Source organism: Pollicipes pollicipes, unplaced genomic scaffold, assembly GCF_011947565.3.
Source record: "Pollicipes pollicipes isolate AB1234 unplaced genomic scaffold, Ppol_2.1 Scaffold_7261;HRSCAF=8764_pilon_pilon_pilon, whole genome shotgun sequence".
In the NCBI taxonomy this organism is placed as follows: Eukaryota; Metazoa; Arthropoda; class Thecostraca; order Pollicipedomorpha; family Pollicipedidae; genus Pollicipes; species Pollicipes pollicipes.
In genome coordinates this window covers 19,591,882-19,607,921 of record NW_023597054.1, presented here as the reverse complement: position 1 = coordinate 19,607,921, position 16,040 = coordinate 19,591,882, and the positions used below count along the sequence as shown (strand labels likewise).

Sequence of the window (16,040 nt, the reverse complement as noted above, 5' to 3'; positions counted from 1 at the left end):
GTCCATAGCCCACATCAGGGCTCGGTGATTTGTCGCTCTACGCGACCGCACATCATTTTTAATTCGTCGAAATCATAATAGCCGCAACTGATCGACGGTTCTGCAGGGATTTCGCCGTTCGACGACGACGCTGCCGTCGAAACGAAGAGAAATGGCCGCGTCCGCTGAGGAAAATAAATATGGCGCCGGTAGTGGGGCGATATTGGTTCTGATTGCATAAATCACGCCGCTTCCTGCGTCAGAAGGCGCTCCCATCGATCTAGGCGGCCCAAGCGATCGCCCACACAGGCGAAATATTCCACAAACGCCGCACGCTTGAGATGGAGCGTCCATTTTACCTCGATCCGCACACAAGTTGAGCGCACTGCCCGCCCGAAGATACGAGTCGGCGCCAGGCAATCCAGCCTTGCCGTTGTTTTCGGCAGAGTCGGCCCGCGGCTGGCATACCAAAACGGCCATGCCCACATGCTTCTTCATTTCTGACGAAGATCGCCCCATTTCGATGAACGCTCACGCCTGTGGTTTGTAAAACAATCAGTCATAAATCATAGCAGGCCGTATGAAATGTCGGCAGGGCCCGGAAACAAGGCTCTGACCTCCCTCCACCGCCTGCTCGCGCATGCTGCCTGCTCCTTCATCTCGCTGAGGGGGCACGCGGGCGTAAGGGCGGCCTATCGCTGCTGTGAAGGCCTGCCTCAAATACTTTGATTTATGTGTATGCAAACAAGGGAATATATTATCGGGATGAAGGACTTCTTGTAACATCACACGCTGCCCAACATGCTAACGGCAATCATACGCGACATGCATTGAGAGTATTTCTTTGCCCATGCATATGATGCTCATGGCCTTAACGGAACGACTCAGGTGATGTCTGTCGCAAATTAGGGTAGCCCCAGACTCCCCAATTGCCACAGCATTTGGCTTTTGGCCTTTTTCCCTCCTGTTTACATCTCGTTACATAAATGGAGCAGCATTTGTAAACAGACCTGTTGAGAGTGCACTTGAAAATCAACAGCAGGGGGAACACATTTATCGGTGCTCCTGTGCGCCACGACTGCCCTATCCCAGCGTGCTAAAGTTAACGCGAACATCCGCACCGGAGACGCTGATCAGATTTCGCGTGCGGAGCCGGCCACGTCTGGAATGGCTGCCAGCTAGCGTCGATGCTAATACACAGGATTGGCCCGACGAAGACGCAGTGGGGACTTAGTGGCGGCCTCCGGCCAGCACACCTATCGACCCGGCTCCCGCCTTGGTGGCCGAATTTCAGATGCGCTATGCGAATTAGGGTGATTTACGCAGGTAGTTGTAATGCGCGCTGTGAACTCGGGCGATAATATCTGCCAGCATTGGTTAATGAGGGCCGATTTACGGGCGCGAGCGCGTGGCACGCGCCGGTGCGTGTCTGCAATGTCTACAGGCTGCGACGCGACCCGGACCCAGCGCCGACCCCGACCGGGCCGCTCCGACCTTCCTGGAGAGCGAGATCTGAGTGCACAAGTGATGGTGACCTGCGGTCATACACAGCCTCGTCTCTCGCATCCAACACATTTTCAAGTGGTTGGTAACATTTTGTTTGATTTACGCGTGCTACATTTTGAATTGAAAATAATAACCGCTGAATGCGGGGACTCATTCTCGTAGTGTTTGGGCGCATGTCCTACAGTTATCTGCCTCAGATAATTGTAAGTCTACAATTATCTGTCGAGTGCCCGGTCGGTTCTCCACGTAGGAATGCTAATGGTAGCTAGCGTATTAGACAAAGCAGCGAATGCTGTGGTAGAACTAAATATCATGGTGTGGTTTTCTAAACAATGTATAAGCAGTGGCCTAGGCCAGGAGTGGCACAGAAACATACGCCCTTTCAATGACGTAGAAATATAGACAAGGGAGGGAGAGACAAGCTGTTTACTGCCTTGAAAGGAATTAACGTTATCTCGAAATGTCTTGAGAACAACTATTAACACCTATGAGGCTTCGGTTCCACATGATGGCACCAAACCCTCCGAGCATGAACAGCTCATATCTCGTTGTATGTACTGTTGCGTGAGCCTGACCTTCCCCTGCCTTTTAATTGTCTTGGCATTCGGCAATGTCTACCTTTGCTGATGCAACTCAAGGACTACTTTGTGGGCATGCGTCATGCATCGTTTCTGGTCGAAGTGAGACTGAAGCGGATATCCTCCCGACCGCAAATGCTTGTATGGGAGATATTTGCAAGCCAGAAAAGGGTAGGGCTCCCTGCGCTTGCGGAAGGTGCCAGTGAGTACGAACGCACCTAAGAAGGAGTCCAAAACGTCCTACGTTTGACGGAAGCAAGTAAAACAGCTGTAATATAGGTTCAGGACAGATGGTGGCTATGTTTTACGCAAAATAGCAATCACCAGTGCAGGTAATGGTCAGCTTGGTCGTGCATTGTCCACCAGAAACACCGACTGCTGCCAGAGTTGGGCCCTTCACAGGTTTAGAATGTCAGGACCCCACTCAATGCTCTTGTAGGAGCGCTTATCTCTGGCCCCAAGTAAAGAAACAGGTGGGGGGGGGGGGGGGGAGGAGGATGTACCGTGGGTGTCATGGTTACCACGCTTTCCAAGAATGCTTAACATTAACACATTGGTGACGAATGGAAGAACTCGGAAGAACTTCTGGACGACGTCAGAACTGGTTTTGGCACACTTTCTTCCTGCGACTGTCCCTTCATCATCTATCCACCCAATGAAAAAGTACACTTTATGTATTATATCGAATGAAATGTAAGCTAGTAGACACTGTAAAATGTGATAGTGTTATGAAATAATGCGATAAAACCTGAACGATTGACATCGAAATTTACTTTCAGATGATAGTCGAGTCACATTTTCAGACCAAACCGGACAGACTCTCAACACTCAGCTTCAAACTACTGGGTCGAGCTGCTATGAACATCGGGTAATCGTTCAGTTCAGAAGGCAATAGCCCATTTCTGAGAGCATCAATGTCCTTAAGAACAGGCTAATGTCGCAAAACTCGGCGAAGGTACTCATTCTGGTACATGCCCATCGACGCAAAATGTGGGAATTATGGATTTCTACTTGCTTTGTATGTTCCGAACAATTAAGCCAACAATGAGCCTTTGTGAACGCTTTGCCACCGACAGTAATACAAGGTCGGTGCTCGCATCGTAAGTCAATCCGCGACACCAGGTAAGGCAACTACCGGGGCGGCTCTAACAAAGGATCTTTGGCTTAATTATGCGCAGTTGATGCACTTCATTGATCAAAACCTCGTTACTGCCAATCTGCATGATGATGTTCCAAGGTCTCGACGCATGTTCGCTTCCAGCCAAACGCACTGTCTGTGCGCCGGCGCGCGTCGTGATTGGCTGAGAGCCGCGAGCGTCGTGCGCGGCCGCCGCCGGCCGCCGCTCTAAACACCATCATCCGCCGGCAATTATGAGCGGCAGACCATTCGCGCCGCCCGCATTACTGCCGACAAAACAAAGCAGGCTTGCACCAGAGTAAGTCATTAGGCGGCAGGGCGGCTCTGGGCCGAGCACGTCATTGCTCGCGCCGGGGCGGCCGGCCGGGAACGCCGGCCGTCACCGTCCGCGCGCGCCGCATACATTACCGGTGCATCTTCGCGAGGCACGCGGCGTCCAGCCGGAGTTATGGCGGCCGCATATCGGCCGTGATATCGGAGCCGCGGCCGAAGCCGGAGCCGGACCGGTCCAAAGCCGGAGCCGGCAGGTCCGGCCGACGGCCCGCAGGCCGCACGCGGAGACGATCCCGCGCGGCATGGCCGCCTGAATCCGGCCCACCTGCGGTCTGGGGTGGGGAGACGGGCGGCGGCGTGTGGCGAGGGGAGGGGGTGCGACTCCTGGGGCCGATTCGGCGTCCAGCCGGCGCGGTGAGAGCGCAATAAAGGTTGTGTAAGGCGACCGCCTAAAATCGGAGGGCGACGGCTGTTTGGGACGGGCTTTGGGACGCTGCTGCACGGCTGTTTGTGTGTGCTCACTTCTAATGTGCGTAAGGCGTTCTTCACCTTCAGCAGGCTACATGGGGAAAATGTCACATTAGGCGGGCCGTTCAAGCACACGGATCGAAATCTTCTCAATTTTGGGGCGAAAACGAGTAGTTTCTGACTTTGGATAACAGTATATTGCCGCGACAAATGACTGAATTATGTATTCATGTCAGGCACCAGATTGGCGAGGATCTCTCACCATCGACAAAGGCTCTCGGGCATGCCTTGGTTCGAAAACCACAGGAAACTGCTCGCGCATTAGACAAAGGTTATGGTTTTCTTTTCAGGAAGCTAAAATGTAGTATAAATTTTAAAATGCTGTTATAACACGCTTATTTTAAGACAGGTGTGACTCCGCAACCAAGTACATCCGTTTGTCGGCCTTCGGGGAAAATTGCATAAGTCTTCACGCATATTGCGCTAACGATAGCACAAGAACGCAATCAAAAAGCGAAGAACCCTCGAAACGAAACTAAAGAAACCAAGACACTGAGGAAGCCCTTTCAACACACTGAATGACAAAGTCTGCTGAGTCGCGCAATCCATCCACAGCTGGCGTCGATTTGGGCGCAACCGTTTTCCCGGGAGAAGCCTGGCGAAGTTTGACATCAGGTTTGTTCCGTTCCTTCCAGTTTCCGCCATTTGATCGGTCATGAAACCACATGTGCATGTCCCCACCGCCAGTGCTTATTGGAACGAGTCAAAGGAAATGAGTCATGGGAGAGGGTAATGTAGCAGCTACGTTCCATGTCGATGTCCATGGAAATCTATCCTGCTCAAGACAGCGGCTGCTATGCCTGAACATACCTTGATGGCTACTAAGAAACGTATGCAGCCAGAAATTCCATAGATAATTTGGAGATAGCTATCACAGCACAGCGAAACCGCACATTAGCATGGCTGGCATTCGGCATGCATAATATGCCACGACCTAGGCACGCATGGAGAACGCTTTGCATACGTGAAGACGGTCGTGCGGCTGTTGCGACTGCGCCTGACGACATGCTCTCGGCAGGACGCATTAGTTCAGGTGGGTGGCGTGACCCGCGCGGGCTTCCCGCCTTCCCACGGAAACGAGGTCACCGAACCCTTTCAGCGCGCGGACCAGCCTCCCCGGACACGTCGCAGCCATCCGGAGGCGGACGTCATCGCTGCGACGCTCGCCTGGGAACCCACCCCTTCCGCCGGGCGCCTGTGCGCGACGGCACCGCTCGGCCGGTCGCGGGCGCCCGCTTCTCGGCCCGACTGGAGGACAATTTTTATGGGCCGTCTGGCTAATTTTAAGAGCCGACGGGCGGGCGGGCGGGCGGCGCGGCCGGCCGGCCGACCCCGTCCGCGCCCGGCGACCCTTTCACGGCATCGCGCCGGCCCCAGATAAAGAAACACGCCATAAAGGCGCCGTAAAACGGCGCGACTGATCTACGCCACCCCGAATCTGTGTCAATTGCTCTAATGGAGACACGGCGGCGGCGGCACTGCCGTGCGGGCGGAGCGCCGCGGCTCGGCGTCGCGTTGCGTCGCGTCGCGTCGCGGCCCGCGCGCCGGACGCGACGCAGCGCGGCGCGCCGCCAGCGCCGCTGGCACCGAGGCGCGGCCCGTTAACGGCGCCGAGCCGTGGCTGACACGTGCGACCGCGTCGGGCAGCGGTGACGCGACGGCGGCAGGGATTTGTCTCACAAACTGCGGGCGCGCCGGCCGTGACGGCCCCGTCGACGGCGACGTTGTCACCCTCTGTCGCCTCCGACGCAAAGCGCAGCCTCGGCCGACGGGTGCTGCCGCATTTTGGCGCTCGAATCTGACGCCCAGTTGCCATGGAAACGTTTCCAGTATTGATCAGCCTCACAAAGAATCTGTCAGCTGCATCTAATCAACATGACGAATGGGCTGAGTAGATCAGGGGGATTGTTATAACTGGGAAAGTCGTAAAGTTTGTGCCAAGACGTTCGGCCTCGGAGAGTTATGGGCTTGCGATGCAGATAAAATCATATTTCATTTGCCTCCCCAAACAACGCCAACGCTCTTTGTGCGGTCGGCGCCGAAGCCCCTTCCCTGACATGGCCCCGAAAACGACAAGACACCGGCGCGAGGGACCATCGGCCCTAAGTGTCTGATTCTTCCCAACCGGCGTCGAGCCAGAGTTTGTGTCAATGACTTCTCTGCGGCCGTTATTTCCCAGGCCCTGGTGACAAGTACACACCGCCCGCTATTTGTATGCTGTGGGCGGCAGGTCCTCGCATTATGACATAATTTGCGGCATCCTCATAATTTTGCATTTGCGACCACAGTTTATAACTAGCTACACATGGCCATCGCTTGGTGAAATATGTAGTGAGGCAGGGATAGATATTTATGGACTACATATCTTAGTTTGTAATTACGTCCTATCTTTGTTTGTACTTGCAAAGAGGACGACCCAGCTGCAAGCCGATAAACATTCGCCAGCCCAGCGGCCATGTGAAAGGAAGTCTACCGGATGTAGCACCGACTCAACCTGTCGTGCGCTAAACGCGTCAGCTTGAGCTGTGACGAATATGGTCGATTAAGTTCAGGTCTGTATGGAAACCGACTCAACAGCCCTGATAGCGCACAGAAGCCGTGTACAGCATGCTAATGTCACTCAACCTTAGCACTGCTCGGTTGCATTTTCAGCTTCGTTAGGCGGGACCCCTTCCGGCCCTGACGGACCATTTAAGAGCTGCGGGGTTCAGCCGGGGAACAGGGACGAGGCCGCAGTTAACGACATTATGGGGAAACAACGCCATACCGCGACCATCGTGGATTATCCCCGTCACTGGGACTCGTCCGTGCGGTGACCCGGAGTCTATGCCGCTCCCCGGGCGGGACTCCTCGCCACGGCGGAGTCAGGCTGACTCGTGGCTGACGGCTGACTTCCGGTGGACTCATGGCTGACGCAGTGCGACGAGGCGTGTGAGAATACAAGATGAGACGGGACGGGGAAAATAAGGCGGATTGCTCGAGTATAAAACTAGTCCAACATTGCCCGTATTATATCGGCTCAGATGACGAGGTTTCCAGTGTCGTGCAGTAAAGAATGGCACCAAATGACGCGGCGAGGTCGTTCTCTAAAGGCCATGAAACCTAGCATCGCTGGCACGTTATTGTATGAGAGGCATAAGTAAAAGAGACGTCCTGCTCCGCATGCCGTCTTCAACAGGTGGCGTAGCACTTGCGTGCAGTGCATTCTTCGGGCTGGGGTTGAGTACGCTAATGTCAATCGCAGACGGCATTTAGGCTGCTACAATTCAGGAGCTATCTCCCATGGGCCGCCTAGGAAAATTAAGATCCGATTTTAAAGGTATATGTTTCCATTGTTGGGCGTGCTAAATTGCTGTGGCAGGAAGGGCGAATGAGATAGAAACCGTTAGTGTCTCACAAAAAGACAAACAACGCGGATGCGCGATTTATGGCTAGCAGTGCTCATTGCATTTACGACGGTGCGGATCCTATGTGATAATCTTCGCCATTCTCATCGTTATCGCCTGATAGCGTTCGCCACGAGCCGTCTGTGAACGCTGACCACAGGATGTACGACAACCTACGCCCACATATTTGGTTATTTTGCCCGGCACCTACAGATCGAATGTTGAATAAGTTGCAGGGCACGCACCAAAAGCTCAACGTGGATGTAAGTGATTGAATTATGAGTTATCAAATGAGTTTGGCGGCGTGTCATACCCGAATGTAATCGTGAATGCCAGTCTATAAAGATACCAGATTATTCTCCTCTATGACATTAACGTTAAGACAACGGGAATGGATACGATTCAAGCGAACTCCAACCCCTGGCTGTTGGTTTGAGGCGATTTCACCGTGCGCATTGATTGAAATGCATGAAATTGGGAGATGTTCGCCATGCAGCAAAAGTATCAGGGACCAAGACGACGCTGAGGCATAACGGATGCATAATAGTTAGGCACAGTGTTGTCTTTTGAACATGCAGGCTACATGAAAAAGTACCACAGAGAATATATGTTAAGTGCATGGTTTTGTGATGATGTGATGACATTTAGACCAGGAGTACAAGCACATGCACGGCAACGGCTTGACAGCGTTGCCATCCGCACTCCATTCTGGCCTGGGACAATATGTGTCCCTAACTCCTAGCATCTCTCGATATATATATATATATATATATATATATATATATATATATAACATATATGTGTATCTGCATCAAACCATTGCAGTGACAAAGCTTTATTTTATCGTTAAAACTAAACAATATTGGTATTACTTCCAAATATCTCTTCGTAGCATGTGGTAAAACCTTGCTAACGGGCCATCAAATATTGATCCTGCGCCAGCTGGCAATGCAATCTCCCTGAAACATTATTCCGCAGCTATTTGACGATTTAAGCGGATTTCGCATTTCATATACGACTCCAAGCGATGATGCCTCAAATTTTAACCCCACATCCCATTCTACGCTCTGCTCTACTCATACCCAGACACAAGATAATCGTCAAACGCCTCGCAAGTAATGCCACCGTTCGCATCACACCGTCGACCGCAAGTCGCGGGCTGAATATTCCGTACCCTTACGCTTAAGCCCCTGGCACTACCGAGGCAGCCCAGTCCCTCTACCACCGCCCACACATGCCGCGGGCGGCGGCAGCCCGGCCGGCCACCGCGCGCCGCCGACCGGCCGCCCGCCGACGTCAGCCAGCGCCGGCCGGGCGGCGGCGACTTGCCGCCGCGGCCGCGCGCCGACGAGTGGCGGCCATGTTGGAAGTAGTGCCAGCCAGGCCCCGCCTTTGTATGATATTCGTGCGCGTCGGTCGCGTGGTGCTGGCGGGCCGCTGCGCCAGCGCGGCATGCTCGAATTCCGCCGCGTGCCGGCCGCGGCGCCGGGCGGCGGAGGCGCGGGCCGACGGTGCGCCTCGCAGGGGCTCCGATGGGGAGTGGGGCGACGTATGGGGGTGGCCCCGACAGGATGCGAACCGGCACAGGGCGACGGAAGTTAGGGGGGCATTCGGTGAGGGGTGACCCGGTACAGGGAGATGGCTCGAACAGGGGCGGGGGGAAGGGGGCTCTGTAGGAGTGACCTGTGACGGGAAAGGCGTTCCGGCAGCGGGTGGGCTTACATAAGGGGACGGACGGGAGGTGGGGTCGTCAGCTGAGGGGACCTGGACACATGGAGGGTGCAGTGGGCGGATGCCCGTTGTGATGGCGAAGGCTCTGAGAGGCAGCGGCTCGTCACAAGGGTTGTTTATCACAGAGGAGTGGTAAAGGGGGAGATCGTTGTCGTGGGCCCAGAACTTATAGAGGGGTGCCTGGGGGAGGAACAGCAAGGCGCAGGCTGTGGCAGTGCGCTATGACTGGACATAGAGGTCGGAGTGATCTTCGATCGATCTGCCGCCCTGTGTCGGCGGCAGAGGACAGGTTGAGATAATCCGGCTTAAGGATCAGGAGTGTGGAGAGGGGCACTGCTTGCCATGAAGGGTGCATGGCAACGTCATGACAGGCACTCGTGACATGCACATATCCGAACAAGCACCTTGTTCCAACGAAAGCGTAGCATAACCTATCTATGTGGATGGAGCTACCACCAAGCGGGAGCAAGGCACTAGCCATGCGAAAACGCTACACGTGTTCGGTGGCTTTGTTGCACAAGGGTTTGAAGGGGACGAGAGGTCGCATAAATAATTTCAAAATGCGCTGGAATGTTGGCGGTTGACTGGGGACTGAGGACGTGTTCTGACTCCGTGATTTGGACCGAAGCAGACGCCAGCTCGTAAGTGACCGTAAGTCAATAGGCTAACAGGCCTTTTGTTGCTAGCTGAGGAGGCCGGTGTGCCCAGCAGAATAGCAAAAAGGTCTCAATATTCACCTGGGCGCTCAGCGTTACAATCATGGTAGTGATGACTTGCATCACCTAAGCTAGAGAGTATTAGCCCATGTCTAACCAGTGCAAACGAAATTTTGTGCTGGGATTGTGGTGCTGAATGAGGCCATTTACACAAAAGCTGAATATTTTCAGTTAATACGGGACAATTACGCCACGTGGTGCCTTCTTTTCCTTAAGGTTCAACTAGCCGGCCTTGAATCTCACAGCACCCAATCCAAAGTGGTTGCAAGTAGCATTAGAACTGCACACACGGCACGCGGCCACCAAGAAAGCTGTGCTCTGCCTCCACCACATAAGCCTTGACGTCGGGATTACCTCCACCACGCGAGCCTTGACGTCAGGATTACCATCACCACGCGAGCCTTGACGTCGGGATTACCTCCACCGCGCGAGCCTTGACGTCGGGATTACCTCCACCACGCGAGCCTTGACATCGGGATTACCTCCCACGGACTCACCTTTAAAATGCAGAAAGAACATTATCGTTTACTTGGCGACTTGATTGGGGGTGGGCGTCCCACCCGCCGCGCTGGGGTTGGGGTTGGCGCTGGAGGGCTGCTGCATGGCGGTCGCATTGTTGATGACAGCCTGCTGCGGCGCCTTCTCCCCGCCGCCACCGCCGGCGCCGGCACCGCCGCCGCCGCCGCCTCCGCCACTGTTCGCCATGCCCGCCGCCATCTTGGACGCCTGCGACTGCTTCTCCTGCTCGTTCAGCTCCTTGATGGCCTGGATCTCCTTCTTCAGCTTCATGCGCCGGTTCTGGAACCAGATCTTGATCTGGCGCTCTGTCAGGCAGAGCTGGTGCGCCATCTCTATCCGGCGCCGGCGGGTCAGGTAGTGGTTGGTGTGGAACTCCTTCTCCAGCTCTAGCGTCTGGTAGCGGGTGTACGTCTGTCGACCCCGCCGCCGCAGTCCGTGTGGACCGTGACCTGAGGGCACAGAAAGAAAAGCTCGGGTCAGGGCAGCGCCAGCACGAGGACGTCGAGGGTATTGTTCAGTCATCGAATCATCTAATGTAGCGGAAGGATGCTGGAAAAGCGCTGGAGAAGGTACCACTAGCTGTAACGAACATACCTCAGGTGTTTAAAGGTGTTTCTGCTCAATTCAGGGATGAAAGGCGCTCAATTCTGCTCACTTTGTCCAGGTTGGAGTCTGTCGAAGCGGAGCAGGTGGCGCCACCACCGGTGGTCGTCACATATACCTAAGGTTCATTCAACGCTCACTAGGTGGCGGGAGGCACATCTTTTGAGCCGCTGGTAGAAGGAGGTATGTTGTTCCGATTATTGAAATGGGTCGTAAAGGGTAGAAATAGGGGTGAAATGAAACATAAACGTCAGCAGGGCTTACACAAGTAATGAAACATTACGTGCGCTGGTGGCCCAATTTGTCAGGAGTCGACCCTGTGATGGGTGGCGCTAGAAGGAGATGGGCGGATAACTGGGGGTCGGGGGTCGCAGCAAGGGTGGGGTAGTAGCGGGGTAAAACACGTGCTGATGTACATATATCCAGGAAGAGGGGTGTAATGCTAATGAAGAATGCTTACTTTGCAGCCAGGCTGGGTAATTGGCACGCTCCGAAGCTGAAAATGAGAAACGATAGAACTTTAGTCATGTTACACAATACAGCTATAGACCCAGCTGTTCTACATGTCTAGATATTAGGTGCCTTGAACAAACAGATCAGTCGTTCAAACCCGTATCCGGTATTTTGCGCGCATCACTTAATAACTATCTATGTTACCGGGACAGGTAATGACATCGAGATTTTTGTGATACCTAACCAGTATTGAACTAGAGGAATTCCTTCGCGAGCCTTACGACAATAATCCATCGAGGCACCTAAAATCTGAACAGAACACGATATGACACGGTGGCATTCACAATGATTGCGAATCACATACAAGGTAAGAATGATTGAGGCCTTTCCGAGAACAAGATCCGTATTCAAAGGCCGGGGCATAACAGGAAACTGAAATGCAAGCGCTCGATTAGCTTTGTGACGCTTGCGTGCTCATGCATTCTGCATCATCATACTGGGACTATACTTGTGAACTGTTAAAGCGGTCATCTTCTCACATACATCATCCAAATTATCTGGGCACCATCATTCATTTTCGGCCGCTGAGTTCTTGGAGCGAGGCCTGTTTGGTATTCCCTGCAACCTAAGCGCCAGCCAGATAACGGGGCGGGGCCTTGCGATCTTTTGCTCATGCAAAGTTGAAGGTACAAAGAGATCGAATATCGTCGGAGACCTATGTAAGCTTTTTTGCGCACCAAATCCGCTTCAAATATCTGGTCTGGCTTAAATTGAACTGTACGTATTTGGTCGAGAGTCGACACCTTGTACAGATGCAATCATGTATACAAAGGCAATCTTAAGAGGAGGGGAAGTCAACGGACAAAGTAATCTTAGCTGACACTTTGAAAAAATTGTCGACGTCAGCGAAAAATCACGACAGCCCTGCAGACGAAATTCAGACGACCTATCGTGCGGAGAGTGATCGGAATGACCACATTTGACACTCTCCATCCGGTGTGATTGGATCTGAGAGCCGCGAGGAGGCGGGCTACAGAACAAGGATGCATGCAGCGTCGGCCGCCCGGGCACTTATGGCCAGGTTGTAATGCACACATTTCGAACACCTGACGAACCTTGTTTCGGCAAAATCAGCACGCCTTATCACCTTCATCTGATCGTTTGCATATTCATTAACCTCAAGCATATGCAATCAGGCTTTGATTGAATCATGCAAGCCGGAGGATATTTTCGCGGCAGCATCAATGCTTCTCCTTTCAACGCCTGGTCAAAAGTTATTGCTGTTGATGATGGAGGGAATACACAGTCTGCGATGTGTTGTGACGAGCCATCGTCATCATTCATGCGTCTCATTTGGAATCGCATTACGGTCGACACGGCTTTTGGTAGATTGTGGAGCCGAATATGGCAGCCCAGACACTCAGAACCGTCCGATTCAACAAAATAGTGTCAAATGCAGCTGTTCGGGGCGTTTCATTTCAATTGGGCAAAAATAAAGAGTGTAATCTCATGCTGGAGATTAAAACAAAACAGCAGTGACCTTGGTACCATCTGGTACATTCACTAACTACGCACTCTAAATGTGTCACTCTGACCAATAAAGTACGGGATATTCTCTTCTTTGGCTTATTGTAAAAAAGAGGGAGATATAACTGTGTTTCCTCAACGGCAGCGCACTTTATGGCCAAGCGGTAGGTCAGTTCAAAAACAACCATACGTTATTTCGGTTAGTTAAAACAAAACTTTACGTGTTATGCGACGGAGGACATGACAAGAGGGAAAACTGCCACCGATCTATGTGCATGCATAAAATTTCAGTTGTCTGAGACAAACGCCACTCATGTCCCCAATAAAGCAAGCATGACGACTGCATAAGGTGGCCCCGCATCGTCTTAGCCAGGCGACTGCATAGCGATGAGGATGAAGCCTTATTCGCCATTCATTCATTCACGGAGTGGTTGTCATTACGTCACCGATATTTACCATGTCGTGAAGCCTAACCGAGAAGAGCGAATGCTAGAAAAGTGTACTTGAAATATACTTTTCGGTCATGTTTTCTTTTTGATGAAGTTTATTACTAAAGTTGTAGTGGAACGCATGAGCAAATTAAACGATGGATGACCGAATGGATGCACTTTTTCGAAACTTCTTCCACTTATTTCATTTGGTTGTTTTGGCTTCTGACACATGCAAAGTAGATCTTTTCATTGCGCCCTAAATATAAACGGACGCGATTTAAGTTCATTGGGCATTGCTCTGTTTACGGGTTTTTACCTTTTTACCCTTTAGTATAATGTCAGTGATTGATTCTCACGAGCTTACTGGGGCGTCATGGTCGGTTCAGACGGGTTTGTTTGATAAGGTTGTAAACCACTCCAAATTTAAATAAGATGCGTTTTGCGTGCGGCTTAAGTCGTAGCCAAATCTCTGGTCCGCATATTTTTCCACCACTGGTTTCGCAGCCTAAAACAAGTGCGTTCACTTAGATAAGCAGACTACCATGCACAATTAAAATGCAAACTAGCATTTAATGGCTGGGTTTGTAGCATGCTTTTATCGGTGCGCATGACCTTGTGCCAACTGATGCCAATTTTTTACATGGGTACTGGATTGAGCTGAGTTAAACTGCGCTGGCTCGAGTCTTTCCACGAATTTTACGAGGCAGTTCGAGTCCAATGGCCTTTCACGACACAACCGCCATGATTTTAGGGCTGTCGTCAAGGTTGTGTCACTACGGTTGTAAAGCTAGGTATCACAAAACAAAAGTGCGTCACTAGCTCAAAGGACGATGCTCATTTTGGCAGCACCCTGTACTAACACCGTCCAGCAGATCCAACAAGAGACCCTTGCTAGAAATCCGATCGAGTATGACGTAAGGTGTCAATATCGCTTGTAACAAACAACATGTGAACGGTTGGTTTCATGTAGGGTTGGTAGTTCATATATCTGTGCATTCCGTAGTATGTGACAGAGACAACTTTGCGAAGAGCATGGAAGCTTTTGAACATATGTCCACAATTTTGAAGCCACTTGAAGCGAGATGCTGTTGGATGCGAGGCACGAAATGACGTCCAGCGTGTTAATAGTCTAGCCGCATTATCACGCTGAATGTAAATGTATGCGCAAGCGATCAAATACCTCCCTAAATTTCTAAATCGTTGACTGAGAAAAAAATGCCTATCTTAAGCTAAATGTTACTAAATTTTTAAGAAACGGAATTTTTGGCCTGACTTGTTACGTGGTCAATAGCATTGAAGCCAACATATCTATACGTGCTGGGGATGTGCGATCTAGAGGTATCTTTCGGTCTTTGAATCAGCGGGTCGCTCATTTCAATATGAATGTGTTGGGTGGGAGCTCCCAAGAAAATGTGTTTTGGAGAGAAGTACCTGAAAATATTGTATATAATATAACGAGCCATGCGTGAGACTGGTTGGGCCACAGCATGCGGAAATTGAAGCACGATATTAACCATCACAATTCAAAATAAGTTGTAAACGAACAAAATGTTGTGAAGTGTCCGGGTCTCCGGCAAGAACATTATTGTGAACTTTCACAAGAGCGTATTGAGAAGGGGTTAAATCATTCAGCTATCATTCGAGATTCATTCAAAATTAAAACTTCGCCGCGTGTGACCTCAAACAGAACGTGCGTATTACTTGTGGCCGGCCGGAAAACCCGGCCTTGTTATATTTCGAGATGCAAACCTGGCATATCTGCCACGTTTCATCTTGGCGAAACACACGCTGTGAAAGAAAGACACCAGCGGCCAAGTCGTCGCTTCTTGAAAACCCAGTCGTGTTTTTAGTCCACCCATCTCCATTCTGGAAATCGGCTCTCGAATTCAATACAATCCCAATTCGTGTCGATTTCAGCTGTCCCGATCAAGTTCTGCTCAATCCGTGCATTAATTATGGATCCATCGATTTTTCCAATTTGTGCAGGGTTCCGCCACCGCAACAATTCTGCGCTGACGACACGAACGGCCGCAGGTCTTCGACTTACAAGCTATCGGACAGTTTGCGCCGGCCAAGCAACGTTCCCTACTTGTACATGCATAGCCTGGCTAGTGGCAGTTTCGTTATCGGTCGGCGGTCGTCTTCAGTGCAATTTCATCACATATGCCTACTGCACTTACGGCTGATAGCCTCCATTCGGTTATGGTCGATGTCCTATGCTCATTGGGTCGCAGGATCGTTTTAACGCGACTTGAAAAGGAGGTCGACGGTGTCGGAAAGCTTCGCTGAAGTCAGTTGTTATGTGAGCTGGTCCTCTTTCACACGATGGATGATGTGGATGTGTCTGTGTGTCTGTGTGTAGTTAACGACCCACTTAGCCACCCACTTAGAGGCTTTTCAAGGGTGCCATGAAAATGCTCTTCTTGGAACTGCCTCAAATTGGCGGGGCCTGGCAAGGAGCTTTAAATAGCTTTGGTGGTTAGAAAGCTTCAACAACAACGGGTTGATTCAACGGACGAAGTCCCCAGCCATGTTCAAAACTATGCCCACGGAAACGCGCCTGGAAAGGTCAGATGCCTAGGGCTCCGTGAACTTGCTAGACCGGGACGTGTCCAGTTACCAACCAGGCCAGAAATTTCCGCGACCGGACCATCATTTGGTTCACGTGGGAT

At 51.7% G+C, this 16,040-nt stretch overlaps 1 protein-coding gene across 1 annotated transcript in view; it reads right to left on the bottom strand.

The window, feature by feature from the left end:
* The window catches only part of LOC119111150 (homeotic protein ultrabithorax), a 112,941-nt gene that overhangs the window by 56,720 nt on the left and 40,181 nt on the right, over positions 1–16,040 (bottom strand). Inside the window, exons 2-3 of the mRNA XM_037234979.1 lie at positions 11,418–11,453; positions 10,522–10,803 (exon numbers count right to left, since the gene is read on the bottom strand). Of these exons, the coding sequence (XP_037090874.1) occupies positions 10,522–10,803; positions 11,418–11,453 (318 nt within the window). The remainder of the gene's footprint in view (positions 1–10,521; positions 10,804–11,417; positions 11,454–16,040) is intronic.